The sequence below is a fragment of the Pseudorasbora parva genome, chromosome 4, assembly GCF_024679245.1.
Source record: "Pseudorasbora parva isolate DD20220531a chromosome 4, ASM2467924v1, whole genome shotgun sequence".
In the NCBI taxonomy this organism is placed as follows: Eukaryota; Metazoa; Chordata; class Actinopteri; order Cypriniformes; family Gobionidae; genus Pseudorasbora; species Pseudorasbora parva.
Window position 1 is genome coordinate 35,603,181 of NC_090175.1, and position 26,600 is coordinate 35,629,780.

Consider the following 26,600-nt stretch of genomic DNA (forward strand, 5'->3'; position numbering starts at 1 on the left):
CGGAAAAGAACCGAACTTCCCATCACTATAAAGCACGTCTTGTACAGCGCTGAGCGCTCTCACTAGAGTGTTGCCCACAGCGGCGCCACTGGCCGGTGGGCCAAATCGATTCATAGGATTTGAAGAATCAATATAGAATTGAAAAAACAAATAATTGCAATGCTTTGATGGTTCGATTTCGATTCCTGAGGCTTCGATTTGATTTCGATTCAATATTTATTTATTAGCTTCGATATCGATTCATTAATAAGTAAATCACAAGTAATTAAGTACCTGAGTATATTTTAAAATAATGTATGCAGTATTATCAATGTTTAAGAATGATATAGCACCAATTTAATTCAAAGGTGTTAGTTTGCTCTGACATGTTAATTCCGTTAATGAAAATATGACAAAAAAATATTTGTTGAATACCTTTTTATCAATGACTAAGATGAGACGAGGTGACACAAACATCCTTAAATGACAACTGTGACTATAAACATGCAATGTCACTAAAAATACGGATCATTTGCATGGATGATCTGAAATCATCAATAAACATTAAGCTGCATTTCAGGAATCTCCATTTGGGATTTCCAGGCTAAAGTGTCATTCAGTCGGTTTGTGCAACAAAATACAACATCAAACCTTCTCAGCGATAAGCTGTAATAGATCCAAGCATAGATCTATGTTCAGATCTATGCTTGGTCTTGACTATTTGCGATTATATTTGCTACATAACTGCACTTTTGTGAACTACTGAAATGAGCCTTGCTGTGAAACAGCCAATCAGAGCAGATCTTAACATTATTATTCACGACCCTTCCAAATAAAGTAATAACAGCCCATTTAATTTTAGGCACAACCCCAAGGGTTGTAAATGGACATGTAAAACAATACAGGGAGAATTTTTGCCCTTACCTAAGCTACATACCTTCTATGTCGATATCGGAGGACAATTTAAAATATTATATCAATGCATTCTATGGCACCTCTAAGAAAAATATTTTTTGACTCACCCATTGGGCTGACAAGGATGATGCCTTGGACCTGAGCACACTGGTTTTTCAAAAGTGCAGTTAAAAGCTTAACACCTGGCCAGCGGACATGGAAGTCAAACTCCTACAACATGGAAAACAGTCAAACAACATGAGGGATATGTGAAGGAAATATGGAAAGCAACAAGACAACACAAAAATATATCAGACAGTGTAGTTGGCAGTCCAAGCTTACCTCCAACAGTGTGAGGAGCAGAGTGATATTTTCTGGTTCCTGGACAAACTTATCAGTGAACTGAGCTCCCATATCATCCTCTTGCTTTTGCTGGTTCTCCTCTGAAAGAGAAAATGAGATGCAGATCTAATCTTTGTTGTCCTGACTTTTATTTGATTATTTTAACACAGATAATGCAGGGACAAAAAGAAAATGGGGAGATGGATAGAAAGATATCGAAACTAATATACTAGAAAGAAGAAGATACTTTGTGCTAAATCTGATTGCACTTGCAAAGAGCTAGAAAATGAACTATTTTCAGCACATATGTTATCAAGCCTCCAGACGGAAGAGAAGTGGAATGTGTCTGCCGACAAGAACTGTATTAATACAAAGAGGGACAGAAAAAAACACATCAACCCACAGTTTAGGAAACTGGACAGTGGAAAGGGTGACAAAAGCAAAAAATAAACAAACATAAAATAAATAAATGAATGAATAAATAGATAGATAAAATAAGAAAAAAACAATCAAAGAAAAACAGAAAACACCAGTTACAGCTTAACCTCTCCCACACAGAGCAAAACTGCTTTTACATTAGGGTCCGGTTTCACAGACAGGGCTTAAACTAAGCCAGGATTAGGCCTTAGTTCAATTAGGACAATTACACAGCTCTTTTTATTTAAAAACATTACTGGTGTGCATTAACACCCCCCAAAAATAGTTTGACGAGTGCAGTTTTCTTTCGTTTCAAATTTAAATTTTATTTCATAGGGTTTTAATTAAAAGTAAATAATTTAAACATAACCTAAAAAAAACTATTAACTAAAAAAGAAACAAACAACAATAAAAAAAATATTATATTATATATATATATATATATATATATATATATATATATATATATATATATATATATATATATATATACTAAATCCAATTATTATTTAAATCATTTTTAATAAATGTTAAATTCTTAAACTGTTTTGACAATGTTAATTGTCTCACATGAAAATTAAGATTAGCATTAACTTGGAAGTCCACGAATAACAACTAAAATAAGCAGTAGCAATATGCAAATTATGCAGTAGCTCAAATTTTGATTGACCTACCACACAAACATAATGATCAACAGCCTGTTATTAGATCTGAAGTAACTAATTTAACAGATGTTAACGATAGATAGATAGATAGATAGATAGATAGATAGATAGATAGATAGATAGATAGATAGATAGATAGATAGATAGATAGATAGATAGATAGATAGATAGATAGATAGATAGATAGATAGATAGATAGATAGATAGATAGATAGATAGATAGATAGATAGATAGATAGATAGATAGATAGATCAACTGTTAGTCATTATGCTTGAAATAAGGCATCTAAAATTTGCTACTTTATGGAATTATGAAGATTATGTTCAAATTACTGTAAAATTTTCTGAGTGTCAAACGCAGTGGATTTATTCTACTGGGATTTTAAAGCATTTATGGGCTGGTGGTTAGACAGCTTCATGCACATAAAAAGTGCTTTACCTTCAGATTCATCTGGTGGATTAAACATGGAAAGAAAGAGGAGGATCATCAGATATACAATATTTCCCAGCTCATCAAACATAAACTGCAAGAGGAAGACTAGGAACAGACTGAAACAAGGTATACAGACCTCAAGAACTAATTAAAGATAACTATTCATTTGGAATAAAAGAAAAATATATGAATTAGCCCAAGGCCCAATTATGGACATTGAAACAATTCAAATAATATCCCAACATGATAATATCTCAAACAGACTAAATTAAGAAAATAAACATACCTGGTTCTTCCTCTTCATCATTGCAAACAATATTGTACAAAGTGTCCAAAGCGTAACCTAGGATTTCAGTGTCTGAACTGTTAAAGAAAGAAAAACCAAAGCATTTTTAACAAAACACAACAAGATCGATCTTTAAAATGAATGCAATACTTTTTATATAACCAATATTACAAACATACCGGTCAGTCTGCAGTATACGAACCAAATGGTCAATCGCCATTGTTCCAACCTCCATGCGGTATTTCTGTAATAAAAAATCTACTTGCGTAATGTATATGTATATACACATGTATATACTTCTGTCGAAACAACATAAAATATATGAAATTACCCTTAAATTTAACTTCTTGGACAGAAGTGACATTTCTGTATTATTAGCGGCACCAAACGAAACTGCATAATGGCGGTTTCTGAACACTCCCATCAATTTGTTATCTCAAATCAGTTAATGATGGCTTATTATCGGGGTAGGAGGAATAATTATCACTTAAAATAACTTCTTGCATCACCATTATAGCATGAATTTAACAGTGAAACGAACACAGCATGTACTGTATTCCTTCTGCTTTTATATTCTATATACTGTATACCACATATGCATTGAGCTCAGCCTTATAATAAAATGTGCAATATTCCACAAAATAACACCCGTTTACGTTTAGTGTTAACCATATCACTGTGCAACTCCTTAAGTGGATTGTTATTTTAGTTGCATAGCAACATTCTGTAGGGAATTTATCTAGCAGAATGATGCCACTTAATGCATTTTCTTAAACTCAATGTACAAATATACTAAAAGCAATAAGATACTCAAAAATACCTATACTGAATATAGGCATGAATAAAGAGATTTTTGAGCATCGGGGTAAACAAAGGGGTTTATGCTGTGGCTTATGACCACTATATATGCATGACCTCTGTACCTTATTTCTCAATAAAAAGCTTCAATAATATTGAGCAAATACTGTCATTAAAAGGCAATTTTGGAGTCTGTAAGAATGTTTGCAAAGAAGTCTCATATGCTCACCAAGGTTGCATTTTGTCATAAAAAAAAATACAGGAATATTGTGAAATACTATTATAATTTAAAATAATTAATAATTAATAATATTTTTTTCCTGAGATGCAGAGCTGAATTCTTAGCAGCCATCACTCAGTCACTCACAGTTTTTTAGTTTCACGTGATCCTTCAGAAATCATTTTAATATGCTCATTTGATGCTCAAGTAGCATTTCTTATTATTAAACGTGATACTTTTGTTAATCAGGGTTCTTTTAGGAATAAATTATGTATGACCTTGTCATGTATGAAATGATGATAAACCTTGATGTATGGTTTGTTAGGATTGGACAATATTTGGCCAAGATACAACTTTTTGAAAATCTGGAACCTGAGGGTGCAAAAAAATCGAAATATTGAGAAAATCGCCTTTAAAATTATTTAATTGAAGTCCATAGCAATGCATATTGCTACTAATAGCACTAATAATATTTTTTTTAGATATAATTACAGTAAGACATTTACAAAATATCTTCATGGAACATGATCTTTACTTAATAGTCTAATGATTTTGGCATAAAAGAAAAAGGTATAATTTTGACCCATAAATGTATTGTTGGCTATTGCCACAAATATACCCGTGCGACTTATGACTTTTTTTGTGGTCTAGGGTCAGAATTTATTTGACATATAAATCTTTTATTGTCACTATTTATCAATGTATGCATCCTTGCTGAATAAAATAATTCATTTATTTCCTTTCTGACCTCTAAACAGCAGTATATAATAACAACACCTCAATAACAAACATCAACATGACAAGCATGAATTGCTGGTCACCTTGGACAGAGATTTGAGGGCACGGACAGCATCTCTTCGATCCTCCAACAGGGTAGATGAAGCAACACGGTCACACAACTTCTGAATCTGAAGAAACAGACAGACATAAGAATGGTTGGAAGATGCCTTGTCAGAGTGAAGATAAGTTGGAAACATCACTATGGTGAAAATAACAATATACAACAAACCAAACGATACACAGTGTAATTGAGCATATGGCATTTAACATCAGAGTTCTGTTTTGAATGTTTCATTTAGAACTGTTTTAAAACACTGAATCACATACATCTATTCATTTTCATATGTCGATGTGTAAGTTACAGTATGTCAACTAACGTTATTGGTCTGTAAGAATAATCTAATCTATTGTTGGCGAATTAACGTTAGTTCTTAAGCAGTTGCTTTCAGTTGCTTATAAATAGTATCCATTTTAATTTTTTATATAAATATATTTATTTGATTATGCAGTAATAAACTCACTGTTTCTGCTCCAGTAGGCTGTGGGCCTGTTGGTTGTCCCCCCATTACTCCCCTAAAGAGTATCCCAAATCTATCCATCTTTCTGTGTCCACTTTAGTAATATTTTAGACGTTGATCTCCAAACAGATTAAACGTCAGTTAAACTAAAGAGATTCCCCACGACAGGCAGAGTAAATGACATTAAAATCAGCAGCTGCCTGATGTTGATCTCTCAACACTCCAGCACCCAGCCCGGAACTGACTCAGACGCGCATGCGTAGAGACGTGGCGATACGTGGCTGATCACAGCGTCAATGACGGTCTCTTAAAGAGACAGTTACAGATAAACAATATTATATTCATAAAATTAAAATAAATAATTCTGAACCTTGTTTGAAGGTCTTTATGGCTTATTAAAAAATGTAGATACCCCCACCCCGCTAGAGTTAAAGCTTTAAATTTAAATAACATATCTGTCTTCTTTACTTAAAATTATTGATTTATCTGTTTATTCTCTTTACTTTTATTTAAATCAGTAACACTGCATATATTGGCCTAGAATATTTATTTTTATGTATTTTTAAACTCAATCTTTTGAGATATATTTTTGTTATTGTGTGTGTGTGTGTGTGTGTGTTTCCTTCATGTCTAAAAGATTTTTATTTTATTTAAATAAATTTTTTAATGTGTAGAAGCCTTTCAAATAATAAAAAAATAACTTTTGAAAGAACTCTGATCTCTTTACCTGACTGTAAACATTTTTGGAATAATCCATTTAGTGACAGAATGGAAAGATTTCTGAATTCTCAAAATTTCTGCTTAAAGTAGTTAATGTTTCTTAATAAATATTTTACCCAATATTTTATAAACTTGCAAAGTTTAAAGACAGTATTTCACCAAATTGCTCCTTAGTCATAATTATCATCTAATTTTGAACACAATCTAATTTTGTATAAAAATAAATGAAAATAAAAATGTAACAAACTTCTGTGACAGGAGTTTTATTGACAATTGGTCAAAATATGTCTTTGGTGAACCTTTGGAAATATAGCCATTTTATATTACAATAATAATTTTACATTCCTAAAATATATTTTATTCAAACTAATTTTTTTTTTTTTCAAGAAAATTATATATATTTAAACTACTAAAAGAACTCTAAAAATGGCTTGTGTAATTTTATGTATTGTAACATTGTTTCTAAATTCGGCAAATCTGCAATTTTTTAAAACTTATATATATACACACACACACACACCCATCTGGTACACTATCCATCTGGGAACTCACCATAGACGTAATGGTTTTTATACTGTACAAATATATATTCTATCCCACTACTCCTAAACCTACCCATCACAGGAAACTTTCTGCATTTTTACGTTTTTAAAAGAACTCATTCTGTGATTTATAAGTATTTGCACACACACACACGCACACAAAGTTTTATGAGTCTAAATAAACAAGTGCTGCAAGAGCTTGCACTGAACAGCACAGATTTCTGTTTATTGTATGTCAAGTCTAACACATTGAAATTTAACTAAAATGGAAAAAAAAAGACAAAAAACAGTAATAAACACCCAGTTGCAACATAGTTTACTCATACAAATATGCAGTCCAAAGAAAATTATTTGGTAACCACCTGCTAATACAAAACATGTTCTTGTTCCACCAGAATAAACTACGTCTATAAACAGAGCATCTATAAATGTCACAATAACTGCAAGGAAACCAAAGAAAATATTTCCCATAAAGATTAGAGTTAAACAAATCTGATTAAATGATATGAACAAATGAAACAAATCAAAGTCTGATGCATATTTTGGGTTGAAAAGCACAGTTATTTGACCAAGCCCTATGGTGTAATGTCTCCTTTTTCTCTCTTGTGATCCAAACGTTCAAAGTATTTGGCTGATTGAAGTGCTTGAAGTCTAAATAGAAAGGCCATTGTGGCATTTATTTACACAGTAATTAAAACGTTCCAGGTCCCGAACACGAACTAGGTAGAGGTGGATGGGGAAAGAAGGCTCTAGGCAGGACTTATTGGCATACTTTGTTCCAAAATCTCCCAGAAGTAAATGCATCTGCAACCAAAATGTCTTTTTATAGAGAACAAGTCGTCCACAATAAATGAACAGAAAAAAAAGAAAAGAAAAAAAGAAATGCAATGTCCCTGATGAGGATTGTCCTAGAAATACTGCAAATAGTGCAATCTACCTGACACGGAAGACGTTAAACATCAAAAATAGCGCTACATTAAACTGTACTTACAAAATCAGTGCAAATTTTAGACTGTGTAACACTGCAAAATGAAAACAGTGCCTACTGTACTTATGGTTCCCCCAATTCATGAAGAACGACATTCACAGGTTCCTCATTATGAGCAAGGAGAAAATGGGCAGATGTTAAAAAAATAAAAACATTCAGAAGGCATAAACAGCTAATTGGACATTTTTAAACAAAATGTACAAAAGTCACAACTCAAGTCTGGAAAAAAATATTTACAATGAGCATTTTGACAAATTATATGTGAGATTTAAAATGCCATTCATAATTATAATTTCAATAAAAATGAATGTAAAGTCATTTTTGGGAAAGTCAGAAATACAACAGCAATGTTTATCTGTACCCTGTATAAATATGCAAGTCATGTTTTAATTAAAAAAAGAACATTGGCTATGATGCAAACTGAAACTCATGTCACAATGATATTAAAGTTATGATAATTGGGGGATGGGGATGGGAGAAATGAAATTTCATAAAGTGACTCTGCCTTAAGAAAAACATTCAGCATAAATCCAAAACACCTTTACACAAAAATCCTGGTACCTTTACACTTTACAATTGCTTCTATTGCTGCTCCATTCACTTATTCAGGCAGAACCGGAACATAAAATGCTGTCAAAAAAAAACATACGTAAACACACAAACAGAATAGGAGAGGACACAGCCTTGTCTCCACTCTCACTCTTTCAGATCACAGATTTAAAGCATTTCTTTTTCTTCTTTCTTGACAGTTCAATACAGTTAGATGAAATACTGTTAATTCACAATTGCGCCTACATGTAGCCTTTATATTATTAATAAGCGGATTAGTGTAATTTCCTAAATAATATGTTTTAAAATAAAAAATAATAATAAAAAAACATTGAAAAGGCCATCTTTCAATCTGCATATTTTACACCAATAGCAACTGGAAGGTAATCTAGTACGAAATGTCAAAGAAATTCTAACAGCACTGAATAAACCTGACTTGTTTCCCCAGTAAGTTTGTAATTGTTACCATTTGATAAATGACAAACCAGAGGACTTGCAGCACAATTCCAATTTAAAGTGAATCGTGAGATTTGAGTCATTAGGTTGTTCAAGTTGTTGATCTGTTTACATAAAACAGTTGACATTCCGAAGGCAAAAATGCAAGTGTAAAACATAAGGAGTAAGGAAATAATAGCAAAACTGAAGTATGTATATGTTTTTACATAGACTTCTCAATATCATAATAAATGAACATTGTACTACTTCCGGACTACAAGGGGAGCGCCTCTCAACGCCTCTGAGCAATAAAACGGCCCTCGCTTGAAGCCGTGCCCCTCCCAGAGGAAACGCCTGGTTTAGGTACGGCGGAGATGCGTGAAGGCGGGCCTCTGCCATCACGGTCTCGCATCATGCTGCTTCCGGCGATGCCACGCGGCCCTCCTGGACCACGATCACTACGTCTCGCGTCCCGGCGATCTTCTCCACCTCCACTGCGAGTTTCCCTCTCGCGCATTGCCCTCGTCTTTTTCTCCTCAACATTCAGGCGTACCTCTCCACGGAACATGATCGGCTAACCAGAAAATGACATGTGGAGACAGTTATGAAACATTCTCTCAATACCACATCTTTATACCTGAAGACATTTATTACAAAGTAGGGACGTAGGGATGCATGATATATCAGAACCACTCTGTAATGCCAAAATTAGCTGTGTTCTTATTTTCCATGTATCATATCGACTGATCATGGATATACCATATACACAGTAGTTGCCAAAAGTGATGCCCAGAAATAATTTTTTCACAATGTTTGTTTTTAATGACCCTAAAAGTTTGATCAAACCATGAAAATGTGTGGTTATACTGGAAATAAGAAAACACTAAACTTGATTAAGGCATTAAACTGGCAACAGTTTTATTTTACCATGCCAAATAGATGCATAGAAAAAGCATAAAGTTAAAAGCATAAATTGACAAATTCAGTTATTTTAGTAGTATATGTATTATTGGTTATGTATGAACTTTTATATTATATATTTTTTTATTTATATATATATATATATATAGTTTTGTTTTAAATATGTCTATATATTTTTAAGTTTTAGGACCAGATTTATTAAACAGGGCAGATTAGCACGAGATCTCAATTTTTAAAAAAACGCAGATGTTAGTGGAAAGTTCTACAATCTACAGATGACATGCAAATTAAAGAACACAGGCGCAGCCGGATAATTTCCATAATGACCAACACAATCTACCAGTTAGCGTCTGGTTTAAGTCGTGCATTTTTGGGTCGGTAAATAATGGTGCAAACACCAGTACATAAAATTTTTTTTTGTATTTTTTATTACAGCACCCAGTTGGGGCATTGCTTAAGTTGAGAATTGTGTCATGCGCAATTTCTAAGATTTATTGGAAGTTATACTTTTCTATGAAATGACAGAGTAATTGGAGTAACTGTTCCACAAACCATCAGGAAACAGCGGTAAGACGTACACACTAGACCCTTACTCTGAAGAAGTCGAAATTCACCTCTCTCAAAATGTATCATGCTCCAAACTCCTCTTATGCATGCAGAATAATATAAGTGGATTTGTTTTTGTAATCGCGGCTTTGAACGATTACATAATCATGGTATCTGCGATAGTAATCGCAATTAGCACAGTCACCTCTGATTACAGATCAATCTAAATTGTGCTGTAGTGTAGACACATACATTTTCTATAAAGCTGCTTAAAAAGATATGTATTGTGAAAAGCACTATACAAATAATCGTAACCTAAATTAAATTAGATTATAGAAATAAGATAAGATTTAACCATTTTGATAATATCCTTCATTAATTGCAGAGGACAGACCAGACATACTGTACTACATATACAAGTTTACAAGCTCATTTACCCAATTTACTCACTTAAAATCCACTTAAAAGTCATTAAAAAAAAAATCGTAAACTGTGCATTATAATTATATTCAATAGTATCAGTTAAAACATTTTTTTTTTAGTATTTGATAAATATTTAAGATTTATAGTTCATCAGCCAAAATACAAAATCGTGATGTCTTATTATGTATAGAATGCATTATTGTGACGGCCAGCATTGGAAAATCAGTGCATCCCTTTAAACTACCAATTACTAAAAGAAAAATAGCTTTCCTTACTTTGACTCCTAAAATTCTTTGCACCGGCTCAGAATCATCAAAGACAACAAATCCAAAGTTGGGAATCTTTCCTCCAGTGCCTTTGGTGTTGATTCGTAACTCAACAACATTTCCAAATGCTTGTTGGGAGGGACAAAGCACAGTCAAATATAATGATGATTGATTAATAAATATAAGCAAACAAGGATCAATGCAATGGTTACCATGTAAACAAAAAACAAAAACGACTTACTCATGAAGAAGTCTTTGAGTTCACTCTCATCAATGTCATGAGGGAGATTTCCAACAAACAGCTGATGACTGTCTGGATACCTGACAACTCTTCTGCTGTCCATTTCACTTGACTCTTCGCCCCTTCCTAGGAAACATCCAAGATTTCACCTGCTGTGATTATGCAGGGACCACCAACACCAGTTACACAACAACATATTCACAATGGGAAGACATATTTACCTTTATTTACAAAGCTGAAATGTGGTTTCCCAGTTTGAGATTCGGAAGATGAGATGCCATCTGATGATACATAAAAAAAGAAGTGTAATTAGTGTGACTGGGTCACATCAATCATGTAATGAAAATGTCAAAGTTGTATGGAAACATTGCTTTATAAGTATTCCATTCTAGTTTCATACCAGATCTCGGCCCTCTTGAGGTTATTGAAGGTCTGTCACGGATGCGCTGGTCACGTGGGCGGATTGTAGCTGACGACACTTCTGGCTTCGTCTCAACTCTGGGCTGATGACAGTAAAAATCAAGAAAGCATTAAATGAAACATGGTTCAAGTAATGCTGGGTCAACAGAATTACATTAAAATGACAAAGAAAGATTTGAATGTTTTCATAAGTAGCTACCTGTGAGTTTGGTGCTTTAACAACATGTGGTTGACCTCCAGAGGATGGAACGGTCCCACTGAGAGGCAAATTTTTGCTGGTCACAGAGGCCCAAGAAGAAGTCTGCCAGAGATATGATCATTTTGCACCAGTATAACATATCAGGAATAATAAAAAAACATAACTAGACAAATTATACTGAAATCGGTGCATAGTAAATAACTTTGACCTACAAATTTTAACCTAAATTATAGGGGTGTACCGATACCCTCATGTCATGATGCGATACATGTCACGATACTGAACTCAAAATACAATATTATTTTGATACTCCCAAGACATGGAAAAAGGTTAACAAAAGCATTAAAATGCTAAATTTGGGATGACATTGGGGGAGAAACTGAATAGGTTGAGACTTGGTGTTGGTAACCTAAAGCACAGGGCAATGGTGGCACCAGAATAAAAAAAATTATGATTCTGAAGCCGAAAATACAGAATTATTGCTTGCGCTCTGTCACTGACTAGATATATCTAACACAATGTAGGCCACTTTTTGCCGGTAACATTAGACACGTGTCATTATCAGGACCAAGAAATATTTCCCCATTGCCTTATTTAGTAGTTTAATGTAGTACAGACTCTAAAAATTTTCCTCACACAGTAATTTTTACTTTGGGTTAACTATACACAATAAAATTCGTCACTATCCACGACACATTGTTCTATTTTTGTATTGCGATATATTGTGACACGATATATTGTTACACCCCTACTAAATTACCTATAAATGGAGGGGAAATGGCACTAAACATTCAAATTTACTTTAGGTGGTTCTTGTATGTTAGGTGGTGATTCCATAGGAACAGGAGATGGTGCCTTCTCCTCAAACTCCTCTACGACCTTCTCTTCTGCTTTGAGCTTTGGCTCCTCAATCTTGGGTTCTGGGGCAACTTCAGACTCTAGTTCCAGAACTGCCTCCTCGTGAGCTTCTTCCACACCATTGTTACAGCTGAAGGTGAGAAAAAGAGAAGGATAAAGACCATCAGACAACTCTTAAAATTCAAACAGAACTTCCATTTACAATTTTCAAGATATTTACCCAACAGTACCATACTGGACTGAGAATCCTCTACAGTTAAAGTCCAAGTAGGCTTTCGTTTTAAAATATAAAGTGAAATGTGGGTTACCTTACAGGATGGGGTTCAAAGCAGTTTGCATTACTGGGGCTGTCCTGGAGGGGTTCGGGTGATGGCTGCCTGTCTTCTGGCTCATCCGTCTCTTCTTCTGACTCTGTCCCAGAGAAATATATGTTTAAAAAAGGTAAATCATTAAATAAAGAAAGAACTGAATGAGCAAGTAACATACCCTCTAAAACATCTTAATTGTTCTAGCTCTAAAGGAACCAATTCACAAAATATAGCTGCAAGAGAATTTACCAATGAAATGCCCATAGGTGACTTCTGCAATAGTAGTCTTTTATGCCTTAATGGAACTCAAGTGTTTTATGTGGTTGACTTTCGTCTACAATAAGCCAGCGTTGACCATTTACAGATCCTTGGCATACATCCAAAAATAAAGTTCTATCCCAAATGGTATATAGTTACAAACAATACGAGATAAGTTTTTATAAGGAATGTCCTTGTTAAATAGCTTTTTTATGTGCAATTTTTTCAAACCGTTTTTGTGCACAAGGGCAGTGTAAAATGCTGCAACAATTTGTGCATTGCTATGGCTATACTGTAATAAATGGTAGTTATTAAATAATTAAGAGTAAACCCCTGAAAAAAGCATGTTTTCATGTTTTATAGGAACTTTCCATAGACATAATATATTCTAGCCCCCAACCCTAAACCTACCCATCACAGAAAACTTTAATTTTATTTTCAAAAAACATCATTTATTATGATTTAAACTGTTTACCCGATGAGGACTAACACATGATTTTGAATATTGTCATCTTTGTGGGGACATTTTTTTCCATCACACACACACACTTAGAATTTAGGAACATTATGCACTTTTTACTGATAAACTTTCACGAAAGCATATCTAACTAAATTATGTTGGTTTTGTAAAAGATAAAAACCATGTCTAGACAGACAAAACAGATCTCAGATTTATTGGACAAAAGGGTCATCAAAAGATTTGTAAAGGTTTGACCTAGCCTGGATGCCAGCCAAACTTAGCCCCGCCCACACATTTTTTAGGTCAGGCGGTTCGGTCTGGCCTCGATCCATAGAGAAGTAATTATCTCCAAACAGTTCTCCGGAAAAAAAATGGTGTTTGGGGGGTAAAATGTATGTTATTTTGGCAAGGATGCCTGCTAAAATTTGCACTCATGAGTCTATATATTACATAATAGTCGCTTCAACCCGCGGACAACCTGTGGCAACACAGTGCAGTTGAGCTCTATTGACATTCGACAATGCGTCACTTCGTTGCTCTGATTGGTTGTAGGTCTATCCAAATGAGGTCTTTTCAGGTTTGGTTGAAACATGCCCCATAATCACAGCCCAATGGAGCAGTTCCAGACTCATATTCTGACTAGAATTGAGTATGACCACGTCAGGCTAGGTTTGACCTAAAACGTAGAGTCAAACTTGAATGTATTCAGACACCATCGACATTTTCTCGCATTATCACAGTAAATTTGTTATAGTTTAGAAAATGGTAATAAAATATGACAAGGACGGTGTCAGAACAAATTCATCTTGATAATGTCAGATTCAACCATAATACATTACACATTACATAATACATTACAATCAACCAAATCAGCTTTTAAATTTAAATAAAATTAGAATTAAAATGGTTTAGGTCAACCAAGCTATGCTTAATTTTGTTCAGTCTGTGCCTGTGGTGAAAAAGGTCACATTAGCAATTAAACATAAAAACTCACAAGCAAAATATGGTCAGGTCAAAGTGTCTGAATAATTTCGGTCCCAAATTTGTATCAGTTTTACTGGTAGTCCACTGTATGAAGAATTTTTGGATATAATGTGTCACGGTTGAACTATATTGTCTTGCACCTACTACTAAAAAATATCTTGTCTGAATAATTTTTGGTTTGACTATGTATAATTAATCTAATAATTTTTAAGGTTGGACTTATGAGTACTTAACCTGTCTCTACATCTGTAGCAAATTAGCTTTATGATGTAAAATTTCAGGTTTCTAGTTTCTACCTCATACAGGGTAGCAGGACTGATGTTTGGAATATTAGTTGTATGGAATATCTAGTTGCTAGGCAACTACATATCACATCCATCTCAAAACTACACAAAACATTAAAAGGTTAGTTCACTCAAAAATGAAATTTATGTAATTAATGGTTCACCCTAATGTCGTTCCACACCCTCTTCAGACACAGTTTAAGATATTTTATATTTAGTCCGAGAGCGTATGCAAGTGTATATACTGTCCATGTCCAGAAAGGTAATAAAACATAATCAAAGTAGTCAATATGTGACATCAGTTGGTTAATTATAATCTCTTGAAGCATCGAAAATACAGTTTGGTCCAAAAATAACAAAAACTATGACTTTATTCAGCATTGTCTTCTGTTCCTTGTTTGTGTTCAGTCCTCAAATAAAGATTCAAACAGTTGTGAATCAGTGAATCGATCGATTTCATGTTTGGGTGAACTAACCCTTTAAATCACCAGTGAATTTTTTTGGGTGATTGGGTAATTTAGGTGAATTTTTAATAACTGCATAAAAAGTTTAGGGTGATGAAGAATAGCAAATGTAGCTCCAAATGGAAATCATTGGGGTTGAAGCAGATTGTAAAAGTGGAGAAAATGACAAAGCATAAGAGCTAGAACAGCTTAGCCAAAAACAACTGGGCACAAATACCAATGTCAAGACATGTTTCTCTGATACTTTTGGGTGTGAGGGGCGATAGTCTTTTTATATAGATGCTGTCACGTATTAACTGAATACATGTTACAACTGAATGCCCTCCCCTTCTTGTAAACTTCACTGAGGGTAGGATAGCCTCTCCCCTCTGACAAACTGTCAAGCAAATGACAATGACCCAATCAACTCCAAATGGACAAAATCAAGTTTCGCCCTACATGTTGTATCACTCGAGAAGCCGTTTTACTCAGATATATGTCACATCTGATCTTTCATTCTCAACTAACCTTCATCAAGCTCAGCCTCAGAGTCCCCAAAGACCTCATCTTCATACCGGAAGATGTCGTTGTGAACATAAAACTTATTTGCCACAGAACCCTAGACACCAATAAAATAAAAAAAAATACTTTCAGATTAGCTATACAGGTGAAGTAATTATAATTTGTGTTAAATATTCTGAACATATTAGTAAACAGAAGGTCAAGGTTGTTCTTAGCATCATGAGGTAAAATTAACAGTAAATGCTCAATAATAAACATTGATGTAAAGAATATACAGCTCTGAAAAAAATTAAGAAACCACTTAAAATGGATTTCTCAATGATAAGTGGTCTCTTAATTTTTTCCAGAGCTGTATATGACTCGTGTTGTTGTTTTTTTTGTGTTTCCAATCAGCAAACTACAGTCTAAGATGCAATATGTCATGACCAAATATTAACGTTTGGTTATGGCAGAGCAGACCCAAAGTGGCTCTGGGCAGATCCAATAGTTTTAAACTTCAACAGAGTACCTGCCTTTAAGAAAGTTAACACTTGTCAATGGAGAGTGGCCAGACTCTTTGTACAAATGAAATGTCCGGTCTGGTAGGACCAGGATATGTATTATATAGCATACATGCAGTATATATAATAAACTGTAAATTAAATAATCTTTTTCTTTTCTTTTTGTAATTCACATGCCCTCCCCTTCTTGTGAATTTCATTGAGGGCAGGATAACCTCTCCCGTCTTACAAACTGTCACTCACATAAGATCACCACAATAGCACATGACAATGACCCAATCAACTCTAAATGGAGAAAATTAAGTTTCGCCTTGCATGTTGTATCACTCGAGAAGCCGTTTCACTCAAATGTACATCACAATAGGGAAGAAAAAATTATCACAACTTAATTTCATGCCAACTTTATATAAATATAGATAGAATCCAGTGTCTTTAACTTATCTGTGAAAACAAACTTACCAGCCACTTTATCACAAATTCAAGGTCGTATAAATGCGGTGGTGTGTATACATTTTGCAAAAATATTTACCACACTTTTTCAAGATGACAAGATTAAAGATTCAAGGAAGAAAATTAACCCACTGAGCTGGAAAGCCAAAGTAACAACGTCATGTTAAAGGCGCAATAACGATTTCTGAGAAACTTTTTTTTAAATCAACACAAAAACAAACTATTTTGGGAGTATGTGTTAGATGTCTGTTCTGTGTGTATGTTGCTGCATTCGTACAGTTCTGGCTGTGTAAAGAGGCGAAAAAACAAAAGCCAAAACATTCTACAGCAATAAATATACGCTCATGATAGGGGAGGAGAGCGAGTGAGCAAGCGGTACATTTGTAGAAAAACTATAGAAAGAGGGGTGGGTGAGACATTATGAAAGCAAAAAAAGGAAAGCAAATTGAACAAGTATCATGTAAGAGAACGTACGATCAGGCAAGACCTAGGTCATTACAGAGCAGAAAGGCCTGAAAATGGACACAGAGGTTGCATTGTTTCTGCTTAATATGTGAGTAATATTGGTTTGTGATATTTCACAGAACCAAGATAAGCTGTTGCTGTTGAATCACAGCTAATTTATCCATACTTGCGCAAGCTGTCTGATACGCCAACTGCCTGCGTTGCATACAGTGTTTGTTGTTTTAGGGGCAGGCAATGAAAGGAAGGGTGCATTTATTTTGGTTAGGGGTTTGTTTGTTTGTTTGGGTGCTGATTTTAAAATATCAACAGTGTTTCTCAGAAATTGCTTACTGCACCTTTAATGTCCTGGTGTGGTCCAGATCTCAAACCAATTGAGAATATATGGGTAAATTTGCATAAAGGCTGTTCCACTCATGATCTTCAATCTACCTGATTGAGCTTGAGCAGTTCTGCAAAGAAAAATTCCAGTGACCAGATGTGCAAATCTGCATCTATCTACACACATGCTATAATTGCATATCTACTAAATATTAACTTAGGAGTGAATATCTATAAAAATATGTATTTGGTGCTTCCAGCAATACATTTTAACACATTAATAGACATGTATTTACAGTAATAAATAAATAAATAAATCCTAAAAATATGCTATGGGGTTTCATGGTGCAAAATGTCAAGGAGGTCAATACCGTTCATAGGTAGCCTACTGTATAATGCATTTGGTTATACGATGACTACATAGAGCATGTTATTAATATACACACCTCTGGGGCCAGCACAAATGTCTGTAGGAACTTCCTCATGGGCTGTCCATTATTGGAAAGTTCTCCCATGACCTGGACAACCACACCATCACTCAGAGTGGCATGGGCATCCACATGCCGGATTTTTGTGTGGCACTCACTGAATTGCAGAGACATTACTTTCTTATGTATCTCCTATAGATGAGGAAAACAGATGCTGGTGAATATCTTTATAATTCACAGGTTATACAAATGACTAACATTAAGACTTACAGCTTGCCCATAGACTGCCTCTGAAAGCTTTCCATTCGAATCCAGTCCACCATGGACATAGGATGAGTTGCGTCCATAAAATCTAAATTATGCAAGTTTTGAAGAATTTTTATTTTTCGGATAAAAATGCCATGAAATATGAAGTGATGAAGTTATGATATTGTGGAGCATACCTGTGCAGAAAGTCTGGCGCTTTATTGAGAAGTGTGTAATACTGTCTCACAAACTCCCGCCCTACCAGCAGGGGACTGGGCTTCTCCATCACCATTTCTTTGCTAAAAAAAAGTCACAATCTGAAGGGGGAGGAAATATGGTTAATAATAATCGTCATTAAACTTTTGTTACAGACTCAGGGTCCACACACACACACACTATATTTTATATATATATATATATATATATATATATATATATATATATATATATATATATATATATATATATATATATATATATATATATATATATATACACACACAGAGAGACAATACAATAACAGACAATAAAATACCACTACTAATAAAAATGACAATAAAGAAACCAATAAAACCTTAAAAACTTTTTCTTATTTTTGTTAACGTTCCAAGCAAATGCATCTCATGTAATTTATTATAATGATGCTTACACGAGGGACGTATGCAATTCGTAAAAAATTGACAAAGAAATCTTTCAACTTTACTCTCTGATTTCTGTCAATAACGTCACAATCAGCAGTGATAGCTACACGAAATAATATATAAATATATTTTATATATTATGACATCTGATCGAATTCTGTTAGACAAGAGAGAAATGAAGCAGGTCGAAATGAACTGAAATGGTTTAGGAATGGTATATTTGAGACACTTACCTTTTTCTGGGATTTATTGGATTTGTCTAAGTGATTAAATGAATAAGACTAATTATTAAGTCGTCTCATATAATTACAACAGTTGTATGTGTGTCAGCGCCAGCTGTTTTAAATCACAGAGGGAAAAATTCCATCTATGCTGTGTTATTAATGGAAATGCTGCTGTTTGGATCCTTATTGTCTAACCCCTGCGATCTGGGACAAGAACCCCCGTCACACTGGCAACAGCCAATCAGCTTCTTACACTCGACAACACAATTATGACGCTTTTACAACGCATTCCTCCGACCCCTGTCAACAGTGCCATAATCGACACGATTTGCCGTTAAATTCGCACAATAAATAGTCTTAGATGGCTATATGAGAACAGGGTTTTAAGAGTTCATTATAAAACTTGACCGACCAATTTCATCGAGGATATTATAATTTTACGCAATACGTAGCATTTCCTTGTGTTACAATTATTATTGTCCGACTCGTTTGATTTTTAAACTTGCTGACACGTTTCCATTTTTGCTTTTATTTTCATTTGTTAATATATGTATATACAGTGCTATTTACACATCATTTGGAAGTTGTAATGTATTGTGTGGGGTGTTGTGGCAGAATATGATAGTTGAAGCACATCGCTTTTTATCGGAATGATTTAAAAGAAACACAAGGCGTCATCGGAGAAATAAGAGACTAGACGGCAAATATCATAGGCAAATATTACTAACTTACATATATATCCGTCCTGTAGGGGGCACTTGATGGCTCAGAAAGCATGATACTCCAGTAAGACACATTCAAATCTCACAAATTTGTTTGGACACAAAAGTATTAAAATGTAAATAAGGGTATGAAAAAAAAATGTTACGTCCACGTAATTCTCTTTTTAAAACTAATCGTAATCTAGTAATCAGAAACGACCGTGATTGATCCATTCTGACCAGCGGTAAGAAAAGTAACAACTATCACGTGACAAAACCGTGCACGTGTTGCTTTAGCATTTATGTGGACAATAAGGCTGTCAATTATAATTTTGTAAATATTAGCTTTGCATTAAAAACACAAATAGAATATATTTATTAAAAGATAGAAAAACAGGAGATCGATCCATTTGACCAACAGCCTTGCTGCTAAGCCCCTCCCATTTCATTTCCTTTATTTTATCAATTGCTTTCTACTCGTTCTATTTCTTTTAGGTAGTCACTACTAGTCAGTCAGATCATTTTAAGCAGCAAAATTCTCACTGTTAACTTAGTTTATACGTGCTAAGGATACTATTGTGGTTTTCTACTGTTTATAAAACGTGCTTTACAACAAAGCTTGAAGACGTTAATCTCGAGTCAATCGGTTCAGGTTACTTAGTCATTTTAAAATTACTAGAGATTGTACGAGACAGAAATGCGGGTTATCTAGTGTTATTCGTTGTCTTATGTAAAGTCATACAATAACTGCTAAGCAATGGCTGGAACAGTAAGTCTAGAGCTGGACCCCATCTTTCTGAAGGGACTGGGGTACCTTCACTCCAAGAGCAAAGACTCAGCAGAGAAACTAAAGGCTCTGCTGGAAGAGTCTTTATCCAGGGGCAGTGATTCAATCTATAGGACATCATTGAAGGTGATCAAATCACAAAGGTATTTTTATGTTTGGATTTTTTTTGTTAGATGTTTTAATGTGTATCAAATTTTGCATTCATTAGGAAACCGAAGTGAGCAAGGTGTCATTACCAAAAATGACCAAACAAGACTCCAAATCTTCCTCCAGTTCATCATCATCATCATCCATCTCCAGCAGCAGCAGCAGTAAATCCAGTAGCTCAGAGAAGACCAAGAAAGAGAGCGAGAAAAGATCTTTGGAAAAGGTTTTTTCCCTCTATTATTTGTTATTGTAAATATAATATAACTTGATAAGCTCAACCTAAACCACTAATAAAAGATCATATGGCATGTAGATTAGGGTTGATCCTGGAGAAGGAGCAGAGCCGCCTAAAAAACCTCGTGTGGAAAAGCAAGACAGTCACCCTGCACCAATTGCTTTTCAAACCAAGGACATTCCCATCCCAGATTTTACAGACATTGATGAAACCAACGCTGATGACTTTGCCATGGAAATGGGTCTTGCTTGTGTGGTTTGTCGGTGAGTGATGCAGCATATCACACTCTCCTAAAACTAAAGCCTGGTATTTATCTCATGTCACTGTTGTCACAATGTCACTCTAAGTCGTACATTCATGTGAAAAAGAATACACCCTTTTGAATTCTATGGTTTTATGTAAATGGAGTCCAGTACATGATTAAAAACCAACTGGTCCTTGGCAGGTCTTTAAATTAGGTAAATACACCTTCAGATGAACAACAACATACTACACTTTTGTCATGAATATTTAACAAAATGTAGATGCCAAGTGTGATACACTAAGTACAACCTTTCTGCTTCCATAGGAATTAAGGCCTAGTCCTCATGTACATGGGTATTTTTTTAAACAGAGTTTTTCCTCTGTTTAAAAAAAAACACGTCCACATGAAAATGCAAAAACACGTTACGAAGCGCTGTCAAGAGCATGCCAAACCAACAAGTAGAAATATAGCCCTAACCGTCAAGCCATTTTGACCAGTCAGAAGCCTGGAAAAAAGGATATTGCCTGTTTCTGATTTAACAAGTGATTTCACTGTCCACACGACAACACTGCAACTGGAGTTTCTAAAAAATCTTCACCCTGCCAGGAGTTTTCAAAATGGTTTGGTTTCATTGACAGACATTGTGTTTGCGTGTGGATGAACGGCCCGTGTCCGTGTGGCATCCCATCAATCTATGAAGGGTTACAAGGCCATTTACAAACTATCTGAAGTACATCATTCTACAGTGTGGAAGATTATTAATTCACAAGTGAAAAACATTCAATATAGTTGCTAATCTTTCCAGGAGTGGATGACCCAGCAAATTTACCCTTAAGGTCAGAACATGCACTGCTCAGAGAAACTGTAAAAAAATCCAAGAGCTACATCTCAGACTCTATAGAGCCTCAGATAGCATGTTTAATGGTAATATAAGTTCATGACCATACAATTAGAAAAGACTGAACCTTTAAAAAGAACACATCAGCACAGCTTAGGTTTGCAAAGTTGCATCTGAACATAGCCTGACGTGGTCATACTCAATTCTAGTCAGAATATAAGTCTAAAACTGCTCCATTGGGCTGTGATTATGGGGCATGTTTCAACCAAACCAGGAAAGACCTCAATTGGATAGACCTACTACAACCAATCAGAGCAATGAAGCGACGCATTGTCAAATGTAAACAGAGCTCAACTGCACTGTGTTGCCAAGTCCGCGTTTTTCCCCCCAGCGGGTTGTTTTCTATGTCCGCGGGTTGAAGCGACTATTATGTGATATATAGACCCATGAGTGTGAATTTTAGCAGGCATCCTTGCCAAAATAACACACATTTTACCCCCAAAACGCCATTTTTTCCCCCGGAGAACCCCCGAGAAGCTATTGTTTAGGGCTAGTAGTTGGCGGGTTTTGTTGTAAAAACTTGGCAACCCTGTCTGCACGTGCACTGGTATCCAGCTGGAATACACAATCTTTGCCGGTGTTGTAAAAAAATAATAATAATTTAATGATACACAGAATGATACTTATCCAACATGATCATCATTTCTGAGAGAAATTGTGAAGGTGAATGCATATACAAACAAGCTCTCCGTTCAGGATTCGAAAAAATATATAATCCAAGCCCCTTTGATGACATGCATGATTACGTTACTGTTGATCATCTGTCCGTCATCGTCTAAAGCCCGCCCTGATGATTTCATTGGTCCGAACAGAAATAATTACTCCTCTATGGAGCGAGGCCAGACCGAACTGCCCGACCTTAAAATGTTGTGGGCGGGGCTAAGTTCAGCTGGCATCCAGGCTAATCTGAACAAGACTTCTGGAACAATGTCCTTTGGACTGACGAGACCAAAGTTAAGATGTTTGGCCATAATGCATTGTGCCATGTTTGGCAAAAACCAAATACGGCATATCAGCACAAACACCTCATACCAACTGTCAAGCACAGTGGTGGAGCATGATTTTGGCTTGTTTTACAGGCGACAGAACCAAAGTCCAGACCTCAACCTGATTAAAATGCTGTGGTGGGACCTTAAGACAGCTGTGCATAAACAGATGCCCACAAACCTCAAGTAACGTAAAGAATAGCGGGCAAAAATTCCTCCATGTTGTGAGCGACTGATACATGCTTACTGCAAGTTATTGCAGCTAAAGGTGGTTCTACAAGTGATTAAATCATAGGGTGTACTTAGTTTGTCAAAAGTTATTTTGGTTAAATAAGTAATGATATGATATAATGTCATTCGTTGTTCTTCATTTGAGTATTTACCTACTTTTAAGACCTGATGATAAACTGATATGTGAAACCATAGAATTTAAAATGGCTACGTTCTTTTCACATGACTGTGTGTGAAATTAATCCAGCTTTATTTCCTCTCAGGCAAATGACTGTCACTTCTGGCAATCAACTAGTGGAGTGTCAAGAATGTCATAATCTGTATCATCAGGAGTGTCACAAACCTCAGGTTACTGACAAGGATGTCAATGACCCACGGCTAGTTTGGTACTGTGCTCGATGCACCAGGCAAATGAAACGAATGGTGAGAACTTTATGACAATAAGATAAATGCATATCACTTAGGAAATTTGATATAATACACTGAAAACCTTTGGTGTAAAAAATATTTTCACTCAGAAATTGCTAGTAAATTTTCACAACGATATAGCAAGTAACACTGAATTAACGTGAGAACGACTGAAGTAGTATTTTCTTGTAAAACCTGCTCCAATAATATTTGTATTTACAACTTCGAAAAATTATTCTTTACAGTGTAGTAGAAACACTCATTGTGATTTTTTTTTTGTTTTTGTCTCAGGCCCAAAAGACACAGAAACCTCCACAGAAACCAGCTCCTGCTTTGGCAACAGCTGTACCCATGTTGAAAGATCCACTAGTGAAGAAAGCTGAACTAAAGCCTAAACCTGAAGCAACTGGTTCTTTTCAGGCTTTTAAGAGAACAGAGGTGAAGGTGAGTGTATTCACAGTAGAAGTTATAGAACAGGGGTCACAAACTCAAAGTTCTTGTGGTTCATCGAATGGTTAAACGGTTAGTTCAAAATGACTAGCCTGACAAGCCAGACCCACATCAAGATGTTTGGTCTGGAAACTCACCATTGACAGGGCTCAATCCGAGGGGCGGGATAAACGGTTGTCTTTCAAACTCCCTACAACCAGCGCTACAACCAACCAGAGCAACGAAGTTGAAGCGAAGCTAGTAGATAGTTTTGCCTTGTCCGGTCAGCAAAACACTGAATACATCTCTCTTCTTAAGAATGATTTCAGTGCCGTTCTTTTCTCAAAGAAAAGCTTATCTCCAAGTCTTCCAGAGTCGCGTCCAAAGCTAATTCCAAAGACCGCCATTCACCAGCTTTTTTGTTTACAAGTAGCACGCAACTCTGTCGTCATTATGTTCCAGTTACACTTTCATTTTCCTGGTTAAATAAACATTACATAAAAAAAGATACAATACAATTCTAATTAGTTTTTTCATATTTTTCACATAGTTTTTTTCACTATGTAATGTTCTATTTACTGAAACCAAGTATACATTTCATCAAGTTAATGTTCTTACAGATTGTTACATTTATTCCAAATTTAAAGGCAGTAACATTTTATATATATATATATATATATATATATATATATATTACTGCCTTTAAATTTGGAATAAATGTAACAATCTGTAAGAACATTAACTTGATCAAATTTATACTATATACATTTCTATATAAATGAAATTTATATTGCTAGGCAACGTGGGGGAGAGGACGCTGGCGTCGTCTGTTCGCCGCTTCTCCACCCACAACAAATCATGTTAATGTACTATTAGATTTACATTTTATTTTATTTCCTTATGTTTGTGACTAGTCTAACAGTCAGAGCTACAATTGGGACTGTTGCTGATTGCTGGCAGCCACTGAGAAGTCGTTGTTCGTCGTTTCGCCGTTTTCAACCGCTTCTCTAATGTTTACGTTTGAATTCTTGCTGCGGTTGGTTTCTGGTTTGGAGGACATTTTATGTTTCTCGCCGCGGGTGCTCACTGGTGGTCTCCCTTGGGCTTAAGCTGCATGGTGGCTGAAGTTTGCACCGGGCTAGCGTCATCCGGGCTCTCGTCGTCGGCGTCCGGCATGATGTTGGGATGTTCTGCTTCTCGGCTGCGCCGCTGTTCCGTCCTGCATTGCGACCGTGGAGCGACATCTGCGCCGGCCCCGGTGTGTCCACAGAAGTGCCCGGAAGAATGTTCTGCCTCCTGCATGGTGCTGCAGCGATCCCCATCGTTTGAATCATCATGAAGAAGACCCATCATCTGGTCTTCAGCTGTCGTGCCTCGGCGATGTCATCGGGACACTGCCGCTGGGAGAAATCTGAAACATGGAGTGGACCACAGTGTGCTGCGGAGCTAACAGAGACTTCCACCATCAGCTGTTTTCTGTCCACCATCAGCTCTGTTTCTGTTCACCATCAGCTCTGTTTCTGTTCACCATCAGCTCTGTTTCTGTTCACCATCAGCTCTGTTTCTGTTCACCATCAGCTCTGTTTCTGTTCTGTTTTCTGTGTTGGTTGATTGTTTGTAGTATTCTATATTTTTACTTGTTATTCATTTTTTTGTTGTTCCCCCCCCCCCCCCCCCCCCTTTGTTGCACTTTGAGATTCTTCGGAATGAAAAGTGCATTATAAATAAAATCTATTATTATTATTATTATTATTATTATATATACTATATATAATACTCAGCTTTGCTTTTTAATAGTTAACTTATTTTCAGCAGTCATCAAGCTTGTACACACTGGTCAGAGATGTGAAAATATACCTTTAAATTGCTTACCAAAAAAACCTAAGAGTTGTTTACTTACTTTTTAATTAGTCTTCCTATTAACGCTATCATTGTCTTGAGGCATTTGCCCAATCAAAGGGGAGGCAAGCCACTGTAACTTTAACTGTGGGTGTTTTTCCTTTGACCCATACAGTATTACTTAGTGTAAAAAAAAAATGTATATGGATGAGTGAGTTTAGTGTGGAGGACATTGACTGAGCTGCACAGAGTCCTGACCTCAGCCCTGATACCTTTGGGATATATTAGAGTGGAGACTGCGAGCCAGGCCTTCTCGTCCAATATCAGTGCCTGACCTCACAAATGCACTTTAAGGAGAATGGTCAAAATTTCCCATACACATACTCCTAAACTTTGTGGAAAGCCTTCCCAGAAGAGTTGAAGCTGGCCAACTCCATATTAAACCCTACAGATTAAGAATGGTATGTAATTAAAGTTCATGTGCATGTAAAGGCAAGTGTCCCAAAACTTTTGACAATATGGTGTATATACTGTGAGAAAAACATGGGACCAAAAAGAGATCAGTATGGCAATATATAATATCCATTATTAAGTCTCAAGTACATTTTTTTTTTTTTTTTCTGTCCAGGCGTCTGCGGCATCAGGAAACTCTTCCAGCAGTAGCTCATCTTTGTCCCAAGGCCTTACAGGATGGGCTGCCTTTACCAAGACCTCAAATGTAGGA

General features: G+C 35.6%; 3 protein-coding genes across 6 annotated transcripts in view; 1 reads left to right on the forward strand and 2 right to left on the reverse strand.

The window, feature by feature from the left end:
* uso1 (USO1 vesicle transport factor) overlaps window positions 1-5,577 on the reverse strand; it is a 37,055-nt gene extending 31,478 nt beyond the window's left edge. For 2 of the 4 annotated variants that reach the window (XM_067441623.1, XM_067441621.1), the window contains exons 1-7: window positions 5,336-5,577; window positions 4,856-4,942; window positions 3,196-3,260; window positions 3,017-3,093; window positions 2,737-2,748; window positions 1,216-1,316; window positions 1,002-1,104 (exon numbers count right to left, since the gene is read on the reverse strand). In XM_067441623.1, the coding sequence (XP_067297724.1) occupies window positions 1,002-1,104; window positions 1,216-1,316; window positions 2,737-2,748; window positions 3,017-3,093; window positions 3,196-3,260; window positions 4,856-4,942; window positions 5,336-5,413 (523 nt within the window). In that variant the 5' untranslated portion in view covers window positions 5,414-5,577. The remainder of the gene's footprint in view (window positions 1-1,001; window positions 1,105-1,215; window positions 1,317-2,736; window positions 2,749-3,016; window positions 3,094-3,195; window positions 3,261-4,855; window positions 4,943-5,335) is intronic. The other 2 variants (XM_067441624.1, XM_067441622.1) reach the window with 1 other exon arrangement.
* A 1,739-nt stretch (window positions 5,578-7,316) lies between these two features.
* Window positions 7,317-19,339, reverse strand: g3bp2a (G3BP stress granule assembly factor 2a). The gene is made up of 13 exons (XM_067441625.1): window positions 18,981-19,339; window positions 18,304-18,423; window positions 18,131-18,212; window positions 17,879-18,052; window positions 15,706-15,796; window positions 12,749-12,851; window positions 12,384-12,570; window positions 11,583-11,684; window positions 11,364-11,466; window positions 11,185-11,244; window positions 10,964-11,089; window positions 10,732-10,850; window positions 7,317-9,140 (listed from the first exon to the last, which is right to left on the reverse strand). The coding sequence occupies exons 2-13, from the start codon at window positions 18,396-18,398 to the stop codon at window positions 8,859-8,861; spliced, it is 1,524 nt and encodes a 507-aa protein (XP_067297726.1). The 5' UTR covers window positions 18,399-18,423; window positions 18,981-19,339; the 3' UTR covers window positions 7,317-8,858.
* Window positions 19,340-20,152: 813 nt separating this feature from the next.
* ints12 (integrator complex subunit 12) overlaps window positions 20,153-26,600 on the forward strand; it is a 7,145-nt gene continuing 697 nt past the window's right edge. The window contains exons 1-6 of the mRNA XM_067441627.1: window positions 20,153-20,585; window positions 20,668-20,829; window positions 20,920-21,104; window positions 23,464-23,623; window positions 23,900-24,052; window positions 26,505-26,600. The exon at window positions 26,505-26,600 is cut by the window's right edge and continues 697 nt beyond it. Coding sequence (XP_067297728.1) covers window positions 20,430-20,585; window positions 20,668-20,829; window positions 20,920-21,104; window positions 23,464-23,623; window positions 23,900-24,052; window positions 26,505-26,600 — 912 coding nt within the window. The 5' untranslated portion in view covers window positions 20,153-20,429. The remainder of the gene's footprint in view (window positions 20,586-20,667; window positions 20,830-20,919; window positions 21,105-23,463; window positions 23,624-23,899; window positions 24,053-26,504) is intronic.